Genomic DNA, 23,418 nt, shown 5'->3' with positions numbered 1-23,418 from the left:
GGCACCTTTTTTTGCCCTTACTCACTTGTTCAGTACCCTTATTTTAACATTCCTACCTTAGTAATTCCCTTATCTCTTATTTGTCCTGTTTGTCTGCCCTAATTAAATTGTAAGCTCTGTCGAGCAGGGGCTGTGTCTTCATATTGAAGTGTACAACACTGCATACGTCTAGTAGCGCTAAAGAAATGATAAGTAGTAGTAGTAGTAATATGAAGTTTGTATTATAGAACTGGACCTTTAGAGTTTATGTAAAGATCATGTAGAGACCACTTCCATACAGAAGAATGTGTTGAATGACGCTATCAATTATAATGCTAAATTTAAAAGTGTGTGTTGAGGGGAAGACAGGTACTATGTAAAAAAAAAAGGTCCTTTTGACCTGCCCCCCTGGTGCCACCCCAAATATTTCTGTCTGGGGATGCCACTGGCTCTGGTATTCTACAATACTCTGGGGTCTATCCTCCTGGCCTATATTCTCACACACCAACGTAGGAGATAGTAGCTAATTCAAAAACAGCCTTTTAAAGCATTCCTCAGAGACCCATTTTACTCTTTCACCAATAGTAAAAGAGAAGCTCTTAGCATAACAATTGCATTTTAAATTAGATCTGATCTCGCCACTGTTGAAACTGCAATAATGTTTGTAGACTAGGGAAATGCAAATAAAACTGTGAAAATAAACTATGATTATTTCCATGCTCAAATTTTCTTACAGTATGTTTTCTCTATTTTATTTAATTAAAAATGATTTGTCATCTTAGAGATATTTGCATCATCGTCATCATGGCCAAACTCCTTCAAACCAATTCAGGCATGAAGGTATTAAGAGACTGCACAAAGTGCAATGTAGAACAGCCCTACAATAATAATTCAAATGATAGAACGAGAGCAGTAAATTCAGCCGTGGAGGCTGACAGGGAACCAACAGGTACCTGAACCTTTGGCCTGGGGAGGGAAGAAGGTCCAGAAGGAAACAGAGTTTAATATCTAAATTACAATGGTTCAGATGTATCTGATTGATTCCCAGGCTTTTCTGGTTCAACCCTGACTTGAATAGTGTTTCGATTAAATCCAAACTGGTTTGTCCATCACTAAAACTATAAAAAGGAAGGTTAAAAATCTGATAAATTATGAATAACCCAAGGGAAACAAGGGATGATAAGAGTCAGAAATGATTTCCACTCTGTCCTGCCCTGGTGGCCTGCCTCTTCTCAAATGGCACCACCTGAGCCATATCAGTAGTCTTGCAACACTAACACTATGGGTCAGATTAGTGTCAAATAACAGCAGCAATATTCATAGTAACATAACGTGCATAATCGAATGGCGCCGGCCAAATAGATGGCTAGCCATCTATTTTGGCGGCGCTGCAAAGAGCTGTCCGGAACAATATTATCAAAAAAGATGGCCGGCCATCTTATGTTTCGATAATACGATTGGGGCCAGCCAAATGCCATAGATCGCTGGGTTTGAGATGGCCGACTTTGTTTTTCAGCGATAAAGGAAACTGGAACCGGCCATCTCAAACCCGGCCAAATCCAAGGCATTTGGCCGTGGAGGGGCCAGCATTCATAGTTCACTGGTACTTCTGGATATTTAGATCTTGCTGATCAGTTATGTCATGACTTATATGTTCTGGAGTGCTGTATTTTGTGATACTGTTTTGAGAAATGTTCAATAAAAACTTCATACAAATTTAAAAAGTCCCTGCCGTGCACTTCCCTTAATGGCCATCTTTCTCCCCGAACGGGGAAAATCAAAACTGTTTTTGCTCACAGCTTTTTTAGTAGTAACAGCAGGATTTGAACCAGCCACCACTGCATTATAAGACCAGTGATGTAACCACTTGGCCACAGCTCCACTTACTTGGCTGTCCCTCCCTTCTGATTATGCCCCTCCAGGTCTCTCTCAGCCACTTACAGACAGCTAAACACGCTGTGATTGGCTGAGAGAGATCTGAAGGGGTATAATCAAAAGTGAGGGACAGCCAACTAAGTGGAGCTGTGGCCAAGTGGCTACATCACTGTGCTTGTAATGCAGAGGTGGCTGGTTCAAATCCCAATGTGACTACTAAAAAAGCTATGAGCAAAAACAGTTTTGATTTCCCCATTTGGGGGCCATTAAGGGAATGGCAAGGAAATGCATGGCAGGGACTTTTTTAAATTTGTATGAAGTCTTTATTGAACATTTCTCAAAACAGTATCACAAAATACAGCACTCCAGAACAAGTCATAACATAACTGATCAGCAAGATCCTTTTTTTTTTTTTTACGAGCTGGCCGACTGGCTTCCCCTCCTAGGGAAGGAAATTCGCGTGCAAATGAGCAACTCATTTGCATGCGATTTCCTTCATGCATGCCCTTCCCTTACCGATTCGCTAAGGGATCAGTAAGGGAAGGACTCTTCCTTGCAGTTTAGTGCACCTGGTTTTAAATCTGCTCCAGGGACCTGCATACTGCTTTCATGGAGCTGGCTGGCATAGAGGCTGGCAAAAAAATGTTTTAAAGTTTTTTTTTTGGGTGAGAGGGGGTTGGTGACCACTGGGGGAGTATGGGGAGGTCATCCCCGATTCCTTCCGGAGGTCATCTGGTCAGTTTGGGCACCTTTTTGAGACTTGGTCGTGAAAATAAATAAACCAAGTAAAACCGGCCAAATGCTCGTCATCGCCGGTTTTCTTTTTTCCATTATCAGCTGAAGCCACCCATCTCGTAAGCATGCCCACGTCCCGCCTTCGCTACCCTGCTGACACGCCCCCTTGAAGTTTGGCTGCCTCCGCAACGGAATGCCGGCGAGTGTGTCCAAAAATCGGCTTTCGATTATACCGATTTGGCCGGTTTTAGGAGATGGCCGGCCATCTCCCGATTTGTGTCGGAAGATCGCCGGCGATCTCTTTCGAAAATAAGCCTGATAGATAGTGACATAGTAGATAACGGCAGATAAAGACCTGTACGGTCTATCCAGTCTGCCCAACAAGATAAAGGGAAATGGGACTTGATATACCACCTTTCTGAGGTTTTTGCAACTACATTCAAAGTGGTTTATATATATTCAGGTACTTATTTTGTACCAGCGGCAATGGAGGGTTAAGTGACTTGCCGAGAGTCCCAAGGAGCTGTAGTAGGAATCAAACTCAGTTCCCCAGGATCAAAGTTCACTGCACTAACCACTAGTCTACGCCTATATGTATACCTGACCTTGTTTTGTCCTTACCATTTTCAGGGCACAGACCGTAGAAGTCTGCCTAGTACTAGCTTTGCTTCCCAATTACCGCTGCTATCCAGGTAAATTTATTAGGCCACATTCACAGCAGTCCCTACTTTAAAGTTATTCATCTAATTTTAAAACTGTATATTCAGTGGTCCTACCTAAACAGATAGGGCCAACAAATATCAGGCATAAATATAAGTGGATAAGTGATCTTCCCATCATGCATTAGCTGTGTTTTTGAATAGTGTCCCAAGGATCCTACGTCCAGCTGAAAATAGGCATCTAACTTATGAGCTTAAAGGTACATGCTGAATTATGGTTATTATTATGGTTAATTCACTTAGAGGCCTTCATACAAAGTGGCGGTAGGACTACAGCAGGGTAGTGTGCGCCAAATTGACACTACTGCCCGGTTAGTGCGCCCATCCAGCGGTATTGTCAAAGTTGGTGTGTGCTGTTTCTATTTTCTACCGTGGGAGGGTGGGCATTCCAGTGGTAATTGGCAGCGCGGCCACATTGGCACGCACTGCATCAGTACCGTGCATGTAACATGTGAGCCCTTACCGCTAGGTCAATGGGTGGTGGTAAGGGCTCAGGCAGTAAATAGCTGAGCACTACTTTTAATTCTAGTGCACAGCCATTTACTGCCCCCATTGAAAAAAAGCTTTTTTTTTTTCCACAGCCGCATTAAAAAAAATGGTCCAGCATGCACCAAAAACACTACTGCAACTTACTGAGGAGTGGCCTAGTGGTTAGAGCACTGATTTTGTAGTCCAGAGGTGACCAGTTCAAGTCCCACTGCTGCTCCTTGTGATTGTGGGCAAGTCACTTAACTCTCCATTACCTCAGGTACAAACTTAGATTGTGAGCCCTCCTGGGACAGAGAAATATTCACTGTGCCTGAATGTACCTCACCTTGACTAAAAAGGTGTGAGCAAAATCTAAATAAACAAGAAGGCTCCTTATAGTCAAAAGGGAATGGTCTTGATATACTACCTTTCTATAGCTTTTGCAACTACATTCAAAGCGGTTTATATACAGGTGTTTATGAACTTGTACAGCGCTGCGTAACCCTGGCAGCACTATAGAAATGCTAAGTAGTAGTAGTAGTACCTGGGGCAATGGAGGGTTAAGTGACTTGCCCAGAGTCACAAGAAGGTGTAGTGAGAATTGAACCTAATTCCCCAGGACCAAAATCTGCTACTCCTCCATTTATACCTAAGCAGCGTATAAAACAACATACATAATATATATAAAGCAAAAATGAAAAACGTATCATAAAAATCACACATGTAATCAGATGGCATCAAAATATATTGTATTCAGTTACATGGGAACAATTTTCAAAAGTCTGCAGTAATTGCAAAGTTCACAGATACTGTTCCCAGTGGGTTTTGCACCAGTTGTGAAAGGGAAGGGCACAAAAGTGGTAAAATGCCTGTAGAGATTTGCATCTGCTTTTTTCTGCAGCTACTTTTTTCCTTCAAAACAATGCACATTGTTTGGAAAATGCTAAACTATTTCTGCTATTTTGCAATGTTCACCCTATCCCCTGGGAATGCAGTAAAAATGTGTGCATTGTAGAACAGCAATGCATAATTTTACCTGCAGGAGGTGGAGCAATTTTCAGAAAGCCTTTTAAAATAGCTTTAGATACATTTCTCTGGTAACTGGATAGAGTCTGATGAATATTAGCAAACAAATTCACTGACTAACATGTTCGTGATGATACTGGCGAGCCAAAAGGGGACAAATTTACTCACCCACTGATTAAGATCTTTGTAAACACCAGCATTATAGAATTAGTCAGAGCCTCCCCAGCTGCTGTACACCTTGTCTAGTCCTACTTATGTCTTGTCAACCTGTTTTCTTCTGCAGTAGCATCTGGTAGGCAAAAACATAAAGGCATTTAATAATGCAGGGTTTCATCCCACTGGAATTTTAGATTTGTAATAAATATTATATGCTCAATAGACTCTACAGTTAGATTAGGCCGGCCAACTGGTTCCAATTGCTTCAGGATAGACTGTTTCAGTTCTGATTTTTACCCCTACTCTACGTACAAATCTAGTCTAAGCTAATCTTGAGCGTGTATAGCCCTCTTGATCCCACAATAGGTCCCCAGCGGCTCCCACAAAGGGGCCCTTTTACTAAGGGAAAGAGTATTAGAAAGTCCCGCATTAAGACACACAGCCCAGATTCAAGGCGGCAGTATTTAGGTGGCTAGGGCTTTTCAGCTTGGAGAAGAGACGGCTGAGGGGAGACATGACAGAGGTATATAAAATAATGAGTGGAGTGGAACAGGTGGATGTGAAGCATCTGTTCATGCTTTCCAAAAATACTAGGACAAGGGGGCATGCGATGAAACTACAGTGTTGTCAATTTAAAACAAATCAGAGAAAATATTTCTTCACCCAACGCATAATTAAACTCTGGAATTCGTTGCCGGAGAATGTGGTGAAGGTGGTTAACTTGGCAGAGTTTAAAAAAGGGTTAGACGGTTTCCTAAAGAACAAGCCCATAAACCACTACTAAATGGACTTGGGAAAAATCCACAATTCCAGGAATAACATGTATAGAATGTTTGGGAAGCTCGCCAGGTGCTCTTGGCCTGGATTGGCCGCTGTCGTGGACAGGATGCTGGGCTCGATGGACCTTTGGTCTTTTCCCAGTGTGGCATTACTTATGTACTTATGTACATTTTTTTTTATTTTGCAGATCACGTACTAAGGGGCCCTTTTACTAAGGCGCACAGGCGCCTACGCGTGTCCAACGCGTGTCAATTTGGAACTACCACCCGTTTACCACATGCCCCAGGCGGTAATTCCATTTTTTTTACACGCGACAGAAAAAAATGTTTATTTTCTACTATGTGGTGCTAACCGGGCGGTAATCAGCAGTGTACGCACGCTGACGATTACCACCCAGTTAACACATGAGAACTTACCACTATTGCAATGGGTGGCAGTAAGGTCTAAGGCCCAAAATGGACACGCACAGATTTTTATTTTACCGCACGTCCATTTTCAGTTTAAAAAAAAGGCCTTTTTGCAGGCGCGCTGAAAAATGGATCTGCACGCATCCAATACACATGTCTACAACAGTGCAGGCCATTTTGCAGCGCACCTTAGTGAAAGGACCCCTAATTTTTCAATTAGCACATGGGACTTGTAAAGCAATTTATGTGGAAGCATTTACTGCCTCCTATTTAGAAGGCAGTAGGTGCTCCTGCGTTGACTCAGCATTAGACAGCAGTTGCTAATGAGAATGCACTAGCTTGTTAACGCTTCCATGCCCATTCTCCACCTATGACAAGTCACCTCTAAAAATATATATTTTTTAAATAGATAACACACTGAGGGGCCCTTTTACTAAAGGGTTGGTGAGCGGCAACAGGCTTGCCATAGGAGCTCAGTGGCAGTTCCAACCCCCAGTGCACACCATTTTTTAGATTTTTGTAGCACCAGAATTTAACTGGCAGTAATCGGGCAGTGCGGTTAGCACGGGAGCCCTTACTGCTATCTCAGTGGGTGGCAGTGAGGACTCCCCACCAAAATGGCCATGCAGTAAGTGATTACCGCACGGCCATTTCTTTTCCCCAAAAATGTCCAGCCTTTTACCCAGTTAGCAGGAGGAAAAGCACCATGGGAGTAGAGCCCACTACCCTACACCCACCACAATGCATTGCTGATGTGACTCTGCAGTGCACCTAACAGAAAAGGTGTCATACTCACCAGAGAGCCACATCACAACCAGGGAAAGGCTGTCGGAGGATAGAACACATTCTGCTGTCATGGAGGTGGGTACGGCATTTGAGGCTGGCATACAGGCTGGCAAAAAAGGTTTTTAGTTTGATTGTTTTAGTGTGGGAGGGGGTTGGTGACCACTGGGGGAGTACGGGGAGGTGACCCGATTCCTTCTGGTGGTCATCTGGTCAGTTGGGGCACCTTTTTGAGGCTTGGTCGTGAAAATAAAAGGACCAAGTAAACCCAGCGAAATACTGCTGAATGCCGCTTTTTTTTTCCATTATCGGCGAAAGCCGACCATCTGGTAACCATGCCCATGCCCGCCCATGTCCCACCTTCACTAAGCTACCGACACGCCCCCTTGAACTTTTGCCAGCGAAGCGACGGGAAAGCAGCGATGCTGTCAAAAATGCCACTTTCGATTATATCGATTTTGCCGCTTTTAATAAATCGCCGGCCATCTCCCGATTTATGTTGGGAAATGGCCAGCGATCACTTTCGAAAATGAGCTGGATAACCAGTTAGGCACGGATATTCAGGGGCCCTTTTACTAAGTTGTGTAGGCACCTACGTGCATCCTACACACGTCAGTTTTGAACTACCACCTGGCTACCACATAGTCAAGGCAGTAATTTCATTTTTTACATGCGTCCACTAACTGCGCCGGAAATTTTCTGGTGCATGGCGCTAACCGGATGATGATCAGCATTGTATGTGCATAGACCATTACCATTACCGCCCAGTTAATGCATGAGACCTTACTGCTAGGTTAATATGTGGCGGTAAGGTCTCCGGCCCAAAATGGAAATGCGCCAATTTTTATTTTGCGGCACGGCCATGTTTGGCCCAAAAAAGGCCTTTTTTGCGGGTGCTCTGAAAAATGGACCTGCACACATCCAATACACGTGTCTACACCAGCGCAGGCCATTTTATGGTGCAACTGAGTGCTTAATCAGTTATGATCAGCAGTTAAAACAGACCGTATAAATAGCTGGCCTATCTTTAAACGCTAAAACGTTAACTACTTAGCAATGAATATTGGCTTAACTGGTTAACTATTTAGTGGTTTAAAAAAACGTTGAATATTCAATGCCAGTCGCATTGAATATCCAGGTTTAACATCAGCGGCGGACAGCAAAAGCATTGCCCACCACCGGCTTAGTATTGGGCCCATATTGTGTAGTGAAGGGTTTGCTGTCCATGAAGTTGGATGATTAAAGGAAATATTGTTTTGGAATTCACAGTGCCATTCTAAAGACCTTGTTTACTAAGCTGCGCTATAGGTGTACTAGCGTTTATTAGCACACACTGCTAGAGTCACCCGTAGGAATATATAGGTGTTTCTTATCTAGATTGTAAGCTCTTTGAGCAGGGACTGTCTTTTTTGTGTATGGTGTACAGCGCTGCATATGCCTTGTAGCGCTATAGAAATGATAAGTAGTAGTAGTAGTCCAGCGTTTATTATGTGATAATTTTAGCATGTGCTAAAAATGCTAGCACACCTTAGTAAACAGGGTCCTAAGTGATTAGTATTGTTTTTATTATAAAATGAAAGGTTCAATAATCTGCTTTATGAATTGTTTCACACTACAGGAGAAAACTTTGACAATATTTTCAAACAATTATTGTCAGTTATATCAACTATGACCTTTCTATAGCTGCAATCATTTATTTTATCTTCAGCATAAAGTCTTATCTCTCTCTCTCTCCCTTCTACAAATATGTTGCTAATGTTTTGATTCTTAAAATTTCCGTTCACAGTTCTGTGGGGGGGGGGGGGGGAGGATTTTTATAAAGATTGCAGGACTGAAAGCACATTTTCAAAAGAGAAATCCTATGCTTAGTTTCTCCTTTCAAAATTCAGCTAGCTGTAGACAAGTGGTGGGGTCAGTAGATCTGTAAAATGTACATGTGGGGCTTTTCAAATGATCCTGCTCTGCCCCATCTACATCACTTGTTTGAACATATATGAAAGTACCCATGGTGTGACCAGTGCCAATTTTCAGTGGGTCTTTTTCTGCAAGTAAAGAGATGTTTACCCATGGAAAAAGACCCACCAGCCCTCCCCATATTCCTTAGGGCCTGACGTATCAAAGCTGTCTATGGGGAAAAAATAATGTGCTTTACAATAAAGTTCTTGGAAAAATGAAAGATGCTTTTTTTTTTTTTTAGGTGATCGAGACATACAGAGTAATGATATACCAAAACTAAAGGTTGTGGAGAATTTTATTTATGAAAGTATGAGGTACCAGCCAGTTGTGGACTTCGTCATGCGTAAGGCTTTAGCTGATGATGTCATTGACGGCTACCACGTGAAAAAGGGAACCAATATCATTTTGAACCTAGGACGTATGCATAAGTTAGAATTTTTCCCAAAGCCAAATGAATTTACTCTGAAAAACTTTGAGAAACCGGTAAGTTCTTTCCTTTTAAGTTACTATCATGTATCATTGCAAAATACCATCAGTGTATCAGTGCTCTACAGATTGATGGTCAGCTTAAAAAAAAAACTGCTTCACTTAGGAGCCTAAGGGGCCCTTTTACAAAGGCATAACAAGCCTACTGCAGGCATACCAATTTGGCACCAATTTACCATGCCAATTTGGCACTACCACCGGTCTATAAGCAGGAACCTAGCGCTAGTTCTTGCCCCCACTGTGCGCCATTTCTGGCACTTGAAAAATAGTTTTATATTTTTAGTGCTGGGGGCTTATCCAGCAGTAATTGGGCAGTGCCACACGCTATCCAGTTACCACCAGGTTAGCACAGGAGCCCTTACTGCCTCCTAAATAGGTGGCAATAAGGGCTCCCCCAAATATTAGATTGTAAGCTCTTTGAGCAGGGACTGTCTTTCTTCTATGTTTGTGCAGCGCTGCGTATGCCTTGTAGCGCTATAGAAATGCTAAATAGTAGTAGTAGTAGTAGAAATGGCCGTGCATACAGCCACTTCCTTTTTAAAAAGAAAATAAAAAGTCTTTTACCTGCTGCGGTAAAAGGGGGCCTTGGCACACCGCAAAACCACATACTGACTTGACTGCAGGGCCCCTTTTACCACTGCTTGGTAAAAGGGGCCCTAAGTTTTAGGAAGTTAAATTTAGGTGAGTATTTAAGTGAAATTTTATAAATTTGGGTATCAAACAAGCTGCCTAACAAAGGCCTTTGTTTCACCATTACAGGCTGCTTCAGGGACAGAACAGATCACTTCTTTCTTTTCTCTATCAGTTCGCTTCCTGGGCAGCCATATTTAGACACTGAAAGATCCAACAGCGTTAGACATGAGAAATAGCTGTTGATGAGTCGGTATATGATACAATAAATTAATCACAGCTGATGGAGCTTGCACTGTGACCGAGTTGCTGGATGGGACCAGTACTGTGTCCTTCTCGATCTCCAAGGTTTCCTACTACTGTGGTGGTGACTTGGGAAGTAGTGCAATGCACCCAGCTTTCCAGTGGAAGATTTGAAAAAGTAGATAGTGGGTCAGCTCTCCTTCAAATAGCAGAGCTAAAGACAGTACAAAACAACATGCTAATTCTCATCCCTAGAGGTTCCACTCTACTATTTGCTGTAGGAATTTAAAGCATCTCTAGGTATATATTTTGCAATATGGCGCATTTGCATTTCCAAATCTAATTATTTAAGCCATGTTTTCTCATCATTATTTGTTGTCAGGTGTATTTTAGCTAGCACATTTCATGTCATGCAATATATTGGGCATTTCTGATGTACTAAAATCATGCTTTGCTTTCATAGCATGAATATTTTTAGTAATTATTTCCAAACAAAGAACTATAGATTGTCAGAAGTAATATACACAAAGTTCTAGTTAAAAATTCTGCTGACAAGGATTTTTTTTCACATTGTGTCAAAGGCATTATTTTGAGAGAGAATCTTTATTCTATCTTACTTTCCAGAATATAGAGCTCTGTCTGCCCTTCTGCTATTACATGTTATTTAACCAAATATAGACAAATCTATTTGCTTATATATTTGAAATATTTATTTACCACCTTCTCAAACACAAAGAAATGCCCAAAGTGGTATATAGCATTAAAATAAAGCACAACAAAGCCATCGTGTCCATAAGTTTTTCTGCATTGCCAGCCCATTTCAGTGAAAAATTTCACAGTTCAAAACATGTCTCTTATTAAGCGATGGTAAGCCCAATATGGGCTAAACAGAAAGTACCGCTGGGCTACTGCAGCATCCCGGCAGTGCTTCCCACGCCTAGCGTCAGTGGCGTAGCTACGTGGGGCCTGAGGGGGCCTGGGCCCCTGTAGATTTCAGTGGGGACCCCCCTCCTGGTGAACCCGCCCCCCGCCGCCACCTACCTTCCGTTTTGCTGGCGGGGGACCCCATTCCCCGCCAGCCGACGTCCTCTCCCGTAGAACGCAGCGGCACTGTCTGGCAGAGAAAAGTCTTCCTTGCATGCTGACGTCCTGCACGTTGTTCTCTGAGTCTGACGCCCTGCACCTATAGCCCTTCATAGTTCCATTTCATTGCATTTAGGGGTCCTTTTACTAAGGTGCGCTGAAAAATGGCTTCTGGTAGTGTAGGTGCAGGTTTTGGGCAAGCACAGAATCATTTTTCAGCGCACCTGTAAAAAGTGCCTTTTTAAAATTTTTGCTGAAAATGGACGTGCGGCAAAATCAAAATTGCCGCGCGTCCATTTTGGGTCTGCAACCTTACCACCAACCATTGACCTAGCAGTAAAGTCTCACGCAGTAACCAGGCAGTAATGACCTATGCGTGCCAAATGCCACTTGACGTGTGGCTGAATAATTTCGGCCCTGCGTATCGGACGCACAGCAAAAATGAAATTACCACAAGAGCTATGCGGTAGCCATACGCTAACTCCATTTTGGCACATGTTAGGTGCATGTAGACGCTTTCACGGCTTAGTAAAAGGGCCCCTTAATGCTTGAATGCCACATATACCATGAATGGATCAATGCAACTCACATCAAAAGAAGAAGGGCATATCCTAGAATAACATCAGAAAAAAAAAAATAAACCAATACAATAGCATTGAATAGCCCTATACAATTGCTAGCAATAAATTCATTAAATATTCATTGCTGCAGGTTAATAGCAAGACAATACCAATTTCTAAAACTGCCAGGTTTTTAAGGCTTTCCAAAACCTCATGTAATTAGACTGATGTCTAATAACTTTCAGTAATTTATTCCACCACTTGGCAGCTTGATAAGTAAAAGGGGTTTCTAATTCAGGGGCCCTTTTACTAAGGCACATAGGCACCTACGCGCACATGAAATTGGTGCTACCACGTGCCCCGGGCGGTAATTCCATTTTTGGCATGAGTCCAAAACACACGGTATAAAATATTTTCTATTTTCTACCACAAGGCCCTTACCCGGCAGCAATCAGCAATTTACGTGCATTGAACCCTTACCACTAATTCAATGGGCGGCGGTAAGGTCTCAGACCGAAAATGGACGCGGGCTGGTTTTAGTTTTGAAGCACATCTATTTTCCGGCACAAAAAAAAATGCCTTTTTTCCAGGCGTGCTGAGGAAATGCACCAACACGCGTCCAAAATACATGCCTACACCAGCACAGGCCACTTTTAGGCACGTCTTAGTAAAAGGGCCTCTCAGTTTTTTATAAAACCTTGTGTGGCAAAGGAAATTGTAAACTTAAGTAATGTCTAGAGCTAATAGCTTAATAGTTTTTACCAAGCAGCTCAATCAATGGTATTGTATATAATGGAGCCAAATCAGGCAGCATAACTTGAAAACAGACCATGCTTCAGCAGGCAGCCCGTGAAGAATTTAAAAGTAGATGCTTAGCACTCTCGAACCTGAAGGTTCTATAAATCAAGCAGGCTGCTGTATTTTGTAATAGCTGGATGCTTCCTCGAATAGCTGCAGTACAGCCTACGTAAATAACATTACAATTGTCCAGGGGGTTCATTTTTGAAAGAGAAAGACGTCTAAAAAGTGGCTTAAAGCAGCATTTGGACGTTTTTCTCACCAAAACCTCCAAATTGATATTTCCAAATCCCATTTTCCAGATGTTTTTTCTATGCGGTTTGTTTGCAGTGTATCCAGATCTCAAGGGGGCATGTCAGGGAGTGTTAAGGGCAGGATTTGGGTGTTCCTCACACCTGGATGTTTTTCAGCTATAATGGAACAAAGCGAAAATGTCCAGTAGAAAAAAAAAAGATAGATATTTTGCTGTTTTGAAAATGGCTATATTTGCTATTCGGATTCTGTACATTTTGAGTAAAAATGTCCAAAGTTGGACTTAGATGTCATATCAAAAATTCCTCTCCACATGTCCTGCCATAATGTTTGGACTATCAAACAAATAGTAATATATCACAAAAGAGAAAGAGAACAATACTACCAAGTAATCAAAAAAAGAAAAAAAAACTCTCATAGTAGCTGTGGCACAGAAAAAAGTACTTGAATCTATCCCACTAAAGATTCTGTGGAATGTATCTGTTCTAATTTTGTATTTCTATATAAAACAAAAAGTGAGGAGAGTGGATGAGGATACCAAAAAATATATGTATTTATTCACATGAAAATTTTTTTTAAAAAGTAACAAATTGTACACGAAATGGACCCGACACGGCCGTGTTTTGGCCCTAAGGCCTGCCTCAGGGGTCTTTGCAACCTCGGAATGTGTGCTCCAAGGGAAATGTCGAGACAAAACTCTCTTAGGTCTCCTCTCTTCTAAAAAATGTATATAAAATATGCTAAAAAAGCAAAGCGAACTTGTAATACTCCTCTCCGAAGAGATATCTACAATTGTGAGGGTTTCGTGAGGGTTTTTACCTCCTGTTTTGTTTTTGCTAATTTTGTATTTCACCACCATGAAACACAAAACCCTCTGTAAACCAAATGTATACTCACTTCTATTTCCAGTATCCATGATGAATTATAAGCCACATTGAGCCTGCAAAGAGGTGGGATACTGTGGGATACAAATGCAATAAATAAATAAATAAATAAAAATAAAATACAAGGGAAAAGCCTCAGAATTCCCCAACCTACTACTACTACTACTACTACTTAACATTTCTAGAGCGCTACTAGGGTTACGCAGCGCTGTACAATTTAACAAAGAGAGACAGTCCCTGCTCAAAGAGCTTACAATCTAATAGACAAGTGAACGGTCGGTCCGATAGGGGCAGTCAAATTGGGGCAGTCTGGATTCACTGAATGGTAAGGGTTAGGTGCCGAACGCAGCATTGAAGAGGTGGGCTTTAAGCAAAGACTTGAAGACGGGCAGGGAGGGGGCTTGGCGTAAGGGTTCAGGAAGGTTGGTGGAGAAGGGTGGAGAAGGGTACTGAGAGGAGGGATTTATCCAGCCTATATATATATATATACAAGGCTTCACATTGAGAGCCGTGGTACTCTTCTAACATCGGAGGGGGTTATCATCACAGACAGAAAAACCCTTGTGTTTCAAAAGGTAAAGGATACTAAAAGAATCCACAGAATCAAAAAAAGGGGGGGGGGGGATCCATATCAAAAGAACTAATAACAACAAGTTGAACTTAACTTTTTTTTTTATGTGGACTATCAAACAAAACGCATCAGTATTAAAGTAAGAAGAGCAAGGGTAGACAAGTCAAATGACATCAGGCACTATCTAAATGCTGACCTGGATTTATACACCTTTTAGAGGGATCACTATCAACTTCCTTATGCTCATTTTAAACTGTGGCTTGGATCTGCTGCCAAGAGCACTCATTCAAACTACCCAGGGATTTGTCCCCTATTGTGGATGCCCTCCCAACTTGCACAGTAGTGCGAGTCCTTGGATTGAGGCCGTGCATCATGGCTTCTTCCAGAACCTTGAAATTATGGAATTCCATCAGTAGGTGTTGCTGTTGCACAATAACTGAGACTGCTTTCCTTCAGTTTGAATCAGTGTCACCAGTTCTGGTGTATCCAGGAAGCAGACGTGCTGTCCCCAGGGCCGCGGAGAGGGGAGGGGCGGGGGGGAGGCAAAATTCCCTGGGCCCGGGCCACCAAGGAGGGCCTGGCGCCGGCGTCTCTCACCCTCTTCTGCTCCCAGGCCACTGGTGCCGCAGTCCCATCTCCACCTGCCTACCCTCAGCTTCCTTCCGCATGTCATCCGACCCCCTGCATTTTAAAAAAAAATCTCTAAAGCAGCAGCGCAGCACCTTCTCTGCGAAAGCGGCAGATCGCCTCTTGTGGGCCTTCCCTCACTGTGTCCCGCCCTCCTCTGATGTAACTTCCTATTTCCATGAGGGCGGGACACAGTGAGGGAAGGCCCGCCCGAGGCGATCTGCTGCTTTCACAGAGAAGGCGCTTCGCTGCTGCTTTAGAGATTTTTTTTTTTAATTTAAATGAGGGTGGTCAGATGGCAGGCAGAAGGGAGCAGAGGGTAGGTAGGTGGAGACTGGGAACTGTGGCACCGGTGTCTTGGGAGCAGGAGAGGGAGGTGACAGCAGTAGCTATTGAGAGGTGGGAGGGGCGATCCTGGGGGGGGGCGGCGGTGGCAATCCTGGGGGGGTGTAGCCTTGCCCTGGGCCCGGCTCAGTCTCTTGGCGGCCCTAGCTGTCCCCAAATACTGAGCTAACATATTTATTTATTAAGGGGCCCTTTTACTAAAGCGCACCCAAAAGTGGCCTGCACTGGTGTCAGCACGTGTTTTGGACGCATGCTGGTCCATTTCCTAAGCACACCTGGTAAAAAGGAGATTTCTTAATGTGCCAGAAAATGAACGTGCGGCAAAATGAAAACTAACACATGTCAATTTTCGGCCTGAGACCTTAACGCCACCCATTGACTTAGCGGTAAGGCCTCACACACTAACCAGGCAGTAAGCATGCAGCGCGCACCAACTGCTGATTACCGCCGTGTTTTGGGCGCATGCCAAAAATAGGATTACCGCCCAGGGCATAGGGTAGCTGAGCAGTAGTGCCAATATGACGCGCGTTGGAGGTGCATAGGCACCTACACATCTTTGTAAAAGGGACCCTTATTTATTAGGATTTATTCACTGCCTTTTTGAAAGCATTCACTCAAGGTGGTGTACAGATATAAATACCTGGCCCAATATTCAAAGCTACTTATCCAGATAGAAGGAAATGCTACTCAGATAAATAATACTGACTGGGACCATACCCAGGTTTTTAGCACCATTCTCCAGATAGTACTACTAAAAATCTTCACATTTCACACTGTGCCAGGTCCAGGTGTAGAGTCGGGAGTTACTCAGGGTCCATCAACATTCAATGCTAATATCCATTCCGGATAGCTATCCAGATAAATTATGACATTAAAAAAGCTGTTCTAAGTTATCCACATAACAGCGTTGAATACCACCCTTATCCAGGTAATTCCCGGAGCTGCCCGTTATACCTCAATATTCAAAGCTGGTGAATACCTGGATATTGCAGCTAAATATCTGGGTATAACTTCAGCACAGTAGCTGACATTTTCAAACACTGACTGATGTTGGTGAACATTGGGGAGAGGGGGACCATTTTTAATACAACTGTAATGTTTAAATTATCTTGATAATACTACAGACCCTTGTATATGCTTTGCCATTGCTATTGTTTCAGTAGTTTTACAGCATCCAGAGAAATCTAAGTAAGTTGATTTCTTGTAGTGAAATATCATTTTGTAAAATATTTTCCCTCAAGGTTTTCCCAAAATAATTTTTGAAAAAGAGGAGCAGTGAGGAAGAGCGGTGACACAAAAGGTTTATTATACCAAAAGATAGCTATGTAGGGTCATCGTGAGTGCCTTGAACCAATTTGTTGACGTATTTGAACATACAGTGGTGGAAATAAGTATTTGATCCCTTGCTGATTTTGTAAGTTTGCCCACTGACAAAGACATGAGCAGCCCATAATTGAAGGGTAGGTTATTGGTAACAGTGAGAGATAGCACATCACAAATTAAATCCGGAAAATCACATTGTGGAAAGTATATGAATTTATTTGCATTCTGCAGAGGGAAATAAGTATTTAATCCCTCTGGCAAACAAGACCTAATACTTGGTGGCAAAACCCTTGTTGGCAAGCACAGCGGTCAGACGTCTTCTGTAGTTGATGATGAGGTTTGCACACATGTCAGGAGGAATTTTGGTCCACTCCTCTTTGCAGATCATCTCTAAATCATTAAGAGTTCTGGGCTGTCGCTTGGCAACTCGCAGCTTCAGCTCCCTCCATAAGTTTTCAATGGGATTAAGGTCTGGTGACTGGCTAGGCCACTCCATGACCCTAATGTGCTTCTTCCTGAGCCACTCCTTTGTTGCCTTGGCTGTATGTTTTGGGTCATTGTCGTGCTGGAAGACCCAGCCACGACCCATTTTTAAGGCCCTGGCGGAGGGAAGGAGGTTGTCACTCAGAATTGTACGGTACATGGCCCCATCCATTCTCCCATTGATGCGGTGAAGTAGTCCTGTGCCCTTAGCAGAGAAACACCCCCAAAACATAACATTTCCACCTCCATGCTTGACAGTGGGGACGGTGTTCTTTGGGTCATAGGCAGCATTTCTCTTCCTCCAAACACGGCGAGTTGAGTTCATGCCAAAGAGCTCAATTTTTGTCTCATCTGACCACAGCACCTTCTCCCAATCACTCTCGGCATCATCCAGGTGTTCACTGGCAAACTTCAGACGGGCCGTCACATGTGCCTTCCGGAGCAGGGGGACCTTGCGGGCACTGCAGGATTGCAATCCGTTATGTCGTAATGTGTTACCAATGGTTTTCGTGGTGACAGTGGTCCCAGCTGCCTTGAGATCATTGACAAGTTCCCCCCTTGTAGTTGTAGGCTGATTTCTAACCTTCCTCATGATCAAGGATACCCCACGAGGTGAGATTTTGCGTGGAGCCCCAGATCTTTGTCGATTGACAGTCATTTTGTACTTCTTCCATTTTCTTACTATGGCACCAACAGTTGTCTCCTTCTCGCCCAGCGTCTTACTGATGGTTTTGTAGCCCATTCCAGCCTTGTGCAGGTCTATGATCTTGTCCCTGACATCCTTAGACAGCTCCTTGCTCTTGGCCATTTTGTAGAGGTTAGAGTCTGACTGATTCACTGAGTCTGTGGACAGGTGTCTTTCATACAGGTGACCATTGCCGACAGCTGTCTGTCATGCAGGTAACGAGTTGATTTGGAGCATCTACCTGGTCTGTAGGGGCCAGATCTCTTACTGGTTGGTGGGGGATCAAATACTTATTTCCCTCTGCAGAATGCAAATAAATTCATATACTTTCCACAATGTGATTTTCCGGATTTAATTTGTGATGTGCTATCTCTCACTGTTACCAATAACCTACCCTTCAATTATGGGCTGCTCATGTCTTTGTCAGTGGGCAAACTTACAAATTCAGCAAGGGATCAAATACTTATTTCCACCACTGTATGGAGGGGCATTTTCGAAAGGGACGTCCAAGTTTCGATTTGGACGTCCTTGCAAAACGTCCCAATCCAGGGGCGGGGAAACCTGTATTTGCGAAACAAGATGGACGTCCATCTTTCGTTTCGATAATACGGTCAGGGATGCCCAAATCCTGAAATTTGGTCATCCTTAGGGATGGTCATCACTAGACTTGGTCGTTTCTGATTTTCAGCGATAAACGAAACCAAGGACGTCCATCTCAGAAATGACCAGCTGCAAGCCATTTGGTCATGGGAGGAGCCAGTATTTGTAGTGCACTGGTCCCCCAGACATGCCAGGACACCAACCGGGCAACCTAGGGGGCACTGCAATGGACTTCATAAAATGCTTCCTTTACCTTGTATGCTGAGCTCCCCAAAACCCACTCCCCACAACTGTACATCACTACCATAGCCCTTACGGGTGAAGGGGGCACCTAGATACAGTGGGGGAAATAAGTATTTGATCCCTTGCTGATTTTGTAAGTTTGCCCACTGACAAAGACATGAGCAGCCCATAATTGAAGGGTAGGTTATTGGTAACAGTGAGAGATAGCACATCACAAATTAAATCCGGAAAATCACATTGTGGAAAGTATATGAATTTATTTGCATTCTGCAGAGGGAAATAAGTATTTGATCCCCCACCAACCAGTAAGAGATCTGGCCCCTACAGACCAGGTAGATGCTCCAAATCAACTCGTTACCTGCATGACAGACAGCTGTCGGCAATGGTCACCTGTATGAAAGACACCTGTCCACAGACTCAGTGAATCAGTCAGACTCTAACCTCTACAAAATGGCCAAGAGCAAGGAGCTGTCTAAGGATGTCAGGGACAAGATCATAGACCTGCACAAGGCTGGAATGGGCTACAAAACCATCAGTAAGACGCTGGGCGAGAAGGAGACAACTGTTGGTGCCATAGTAAGAAAATGGAAGAAGTACAAAATGACTGTCAATCGACAAAGATCTGGGGCTCCACGCAAAATCTCACCTCGTGGGGTATCCTTGATCATGAGGAAGGTTAGAAATCAGCCTACAACTACAAGGGGGGAACTTGTCAATGATCTCAAGGCAGCTGGGACCACTGTCACCACGAAAACCATTGGTAACACATTACGACATAACGGATTGCAATCCTGCAGTGCCCGCAAGGTCCCCCTGCTCCGGAAGGCACATGTGACGGCCCGTCTGAAGTTTGCCAGTGAACACCTGGATGATGCCGAGAGTGATTGGGAGAAGGTGCTGTGGTCAGATGAGACAAAAATTGAGCTCTTTGGCATGAACTCAACTCGCCGTGTTTGGAGGAAGAGAAATGCTGCCTATGACCCAAAGAACACCGTCCCCACTGTCAAGCATGGAGGTGGAAATGTTATGTTTTGGGGGTGTTTCTCTGCTAAGGGCACAGGACTACTTCACCGCATCAATGGGAGAATGGATGGGGCCATGTACCGTACAATTCTGAGTGACAACCTCCTTCCCTCCGCCAGGGCCTTAAAAATGGGTCGTGGCTGGGTCTTCCAGCACGACAATGACCCAAAACATACAGCCAAGGCAACAAAGGAGTGGCTCAGGAAGAAGCACATTAGGGTCATGGAGTGGCCTAGCCAGTCACCAGACCTTAATCCCATTGAAAACTTATGGAGGGAGCTGAAGCTGCGAGTTGCCAAGCGACAGCCCAGAACTCTTAATGATTTAGAGATGATCTGCAAAGAGGAGTGGACCAAAATTCCTCCTGACATGTGTGCAAACCTCATCATCAACTACAGAAGACGTCTGACCGCTGTGCTTGCCAACAAGGGTTTTGCCACCAAGTATTAGGTCTTGTTTGCCAGAGGGATCAAATACTTATTTCCCTCTGCAGAATGCAAATAAATTCATATACTTTCCACAATGTGATTTTCCGGATTTAATTTGTGATGTGCTATCTCTCACTGTTACCAATAACCTACCCTTCAATTATGGGCTGCTCATGTCTTTGTCAGTGGGCAAACTTACAAAATCAGCAAGGGATCAAATACTTATTTCCCCCACTGTATGGGTACAGTGGGTTTTGGAGGGCTCGCTGTTTCCTCCACAAGCATAACAGGTGGGGGGGGGGGTGCTGGGTCTGCCTGTCTGAAGTACACTCACCCACTAAAACTGTTCCAGGGACCTGCATACTGCTGTCATGGACCTGAGTATGACATCTGAGGCTGGCACAACATATTTTTACAGATGTTTTTTGAGGGTGGGAGGGGGTTAGTGACCACTGGGGGAGTAATGGGAAGTCATCCCCGATTCTCTCTGGTGGTCATCTGGTCATTTTGGGCACCTTTTTGTGCCTTAGTTGTCAGAAAAAGCAGGTCCAGGTGAAAACATCCAAGTGCTCATCAGGGATGTCCTTTTTTTCGATTATGGGTCAAGGACGTCCAAGTGTTAGGCATACCCAAGTCCCGCCTTCACTATGCCTCCAACACGCTCCTTGAACTTTGGCCGTCCCTGCGACAGAGTGCAGTTGGGGACGTCTGAAATCGGCTTTCGATTATACCGATTTGGACATTTCTGTGAGAAGGACGTCCATCTTCCGATTTATGTCAAAAGATGGGCATTCTTCTCTTTCGAAAATGAGTCCAATAATAAACCTTTTGAATCTGGTGGACTCTGGAGTTATCATCCTTCCCCTTGGTCATCCCTGCTCCTCTTTCATCTATGTTTCTATAGGACCCTTCCTCTTTTTCTTTGCCAGATATCTGTTTCTCTGTAAAATATTTTTGCCATTCCTTTGAATGTGCATGATAAATTGTTTCAATGGCTCCTGCAGGTTCCTCATCGTTACTTTCAACCATTTGGCTTTGGCCCTCGTGCCTGTGCAGGCAAGTATATTGCAGTGGTGATGATGAAGTCAATCCTGGTGACCCTTTTGAAAAGATACAGAGTGCAGACATTGAGAGGACAGCGTCTGGAAAACCTTCAGAATAACAACGATTTATCCGTACATCCTAATGAAACACAATCCTGTCTGGAAATGGTTTTCCTTCCAAGAAACGTGGAAAATTGCGAGGCTAGTAAAAGAACAGAACTAAATGAGCTTTAAATATATATTTAAACACAATGGTACATGTTACATAAGTTTTCATTCTACGGGATTTTTTTTCTCTTCGGTATCACATCTGTAAGAAATATAGAGGTCGATTTTAAAAGTGATTTTTATGGATTAGAAGCATTTCACCCACATTAATCGGCTGTCTAAAAATTGTTCTCCCTCAATGAGGCTTAAGGTTTGCACATGCTTCTACAACAAGTAGACGTTCAGCCACTTTAAACGGAGATGTTGGTGGGTCATGTTTAGGTCACGTTGATGACCTGTTCAAATCTTTGCAAATACTTTTCCAATGAAAACCTACTCACAGTAAAAGCAGATGACAGTGGCCATAAATGCTTTGTGGTGGTGTGTGTGTGTGTAGCGTGCATAGGTGCTTTGTACCAGCCGCAACCTTCAGAATAAAGCAATGTGCATGTCTCAGCTTTAAGAATGGAGGTGATCCCTGAGTGAAAAATGCACCTGCTCTTCACTGTGATGTGCACAGTTGGATTTGAGATTGAATTACTCACCTTTTCCAAAGCTGAGCTACATTCAGGTACAGCAGATATTTCCCTGTCCCCAGAGAGCTTACAGTAGAAGATGGATGGTACAGAAGGCAGTTTTCAAAGCACTCTCCTTGAGTAAAAAAAGCATTTTGTCTGCATAAATGGGTTTACCTGAAAACTGCAATAATCCACAGAGGGAACAGGGCAGACTACCAAATAATTCAAAATTCCATGCTCAACTTGCTGGCAAACGTGACCACTACACAAAAGCAGTGCAAAAATCAGCACACACAAATGAAAAAGGGGGGGGAGTATAGCCTCAGAGCTAAACACCCCCTCTACTAGTACTACTTATCATTTTTATCATTTCTATAGCGCTACAAGGCTACAAAGTCTTAACAACAGGGACTACAGAAGGTACCATGACAGGGAGTGTGCCTGTGATAGTACCTTTGGAGTTTGTTGGGGGGGGGGGGGGGGGGTTATGCTATTTGGCTTTTTTTCTTCTCCACTTGTATTATATTTTTTGTCAAGTGGAGAAAAAAATGTTATAAAAAAAAACTCCACTGCAAAAATGTGAATGGTCACAGTATGTCGGACAGAGTCACTACAAGCCAGTGGTTTTAGCACTACTTTCATGTAGTGGTCACATGTTTGTCAGCATGTTGAGCAGGGATTTTTGAATTATTTGGTTGTCTGAAAACTGACCACACTTTATGGAGGTAAAAATATACACAGACTTTGACAAGTAAGACCCAGTTTGTAAATCTGCACTATGTGAAGATGGCAAGGGAGTGTGGTTTGGACAGGGCTTGGAGCAGACTTGGATGGAGTCAAAATCTACAAGTGTATTCCCTGTTTCAGAAAAGGTAGGGTTACCAATTTTTAGTTCCCCCTACAAAGAACTAAGCATTCTTGGAAAAGGTTTTGAACCTTTTTAGTGCGTGCTAATCACTAGAGAAGCCCATAGGAATATATGGGTGTTTTTAGCATTTAGCATGCACTAAAAATGCTAGCGTGCCCTTAGCACAGCTTAGTAAATAGGGACCTAAGGGATCTACCCTCTTGGTCATTACACTCCCTCCTTCTCCATGCTGCAACCATTTAAAGGGCACATAATCAGCTACCAAGGTAAATTCTTTCCCCCTCAAATAGTATTTCATAGTGGCAATCAGGTATGAAAAAGACAACAGGGAGACCAGGCACATCCTATACACTACAACATGCATTCCTGCATGTATTTTAGAAAAGGCTGGCAGATCCTTGTCTAAAATAAAACCGGAACTGGATGCATCCTGACCTGGACTTATCAATTCTGATTTCTACATTCTGTCTAAAATGGGTGCACAGCTGCCAAGTTGCCCATTCCAGGATGGAGACTTTTTGGCCAGTCCTGGATTTCTGCCATCCTCATCCTGGTGCATTGTGGGACCTACAGCACTGATTTCAATGGATAGAATCATGGACTACAACTACTACACTTCTTTTAGATGTAAGTT

The 23,418-nt window shown here is 43.4% G+C and overlaps 1 protein-coding gene across 1 annotated transcript in view; it reads left to right on the top strand.

The window, feature by feature from the left end:
* Positions 1-21,425, top strand: part of LOC115461704 (aromatase) — an 85,170-nt gene extending 63,745 nt beyond the window's left edge. The window contains exons 8-9 of the mRNA XM_030191736.1: positions 9,126-9,367; positions 21,153-21,425. Of these exons, the coding sequence (XP_030047596.1) occupies positions 9,126-9,367; positions 21,153-21,425 (515 nt within the window). The remainder of the gene's footprint in view (positions 1-9,125; positions 9,368-21,152) is intronic.
* Positions 21,426-23,418: the final 1,993 nt, after the last annotated feature.

This window comes from Microcaecilia unicolor, chromosome 1 (genome assembly GCF_901765095.1).
Source record: "Microcaecilia unicolor chromosome 1, aMicUni1.1, whole genome shotgun sequence".
NCBI classification, from domain to species: Eukaryota; Metazoa; Chordata; class Amphibia; order Gymnophiona; family Siphonopidae; genus Microcaecilia; species Microcaecilia unicolor.
The sequence above is the reverse complement of the archived record's forward strand: the minus strand, read 5'-3'. Positions and strand labels throughout refer to the sequence as shown.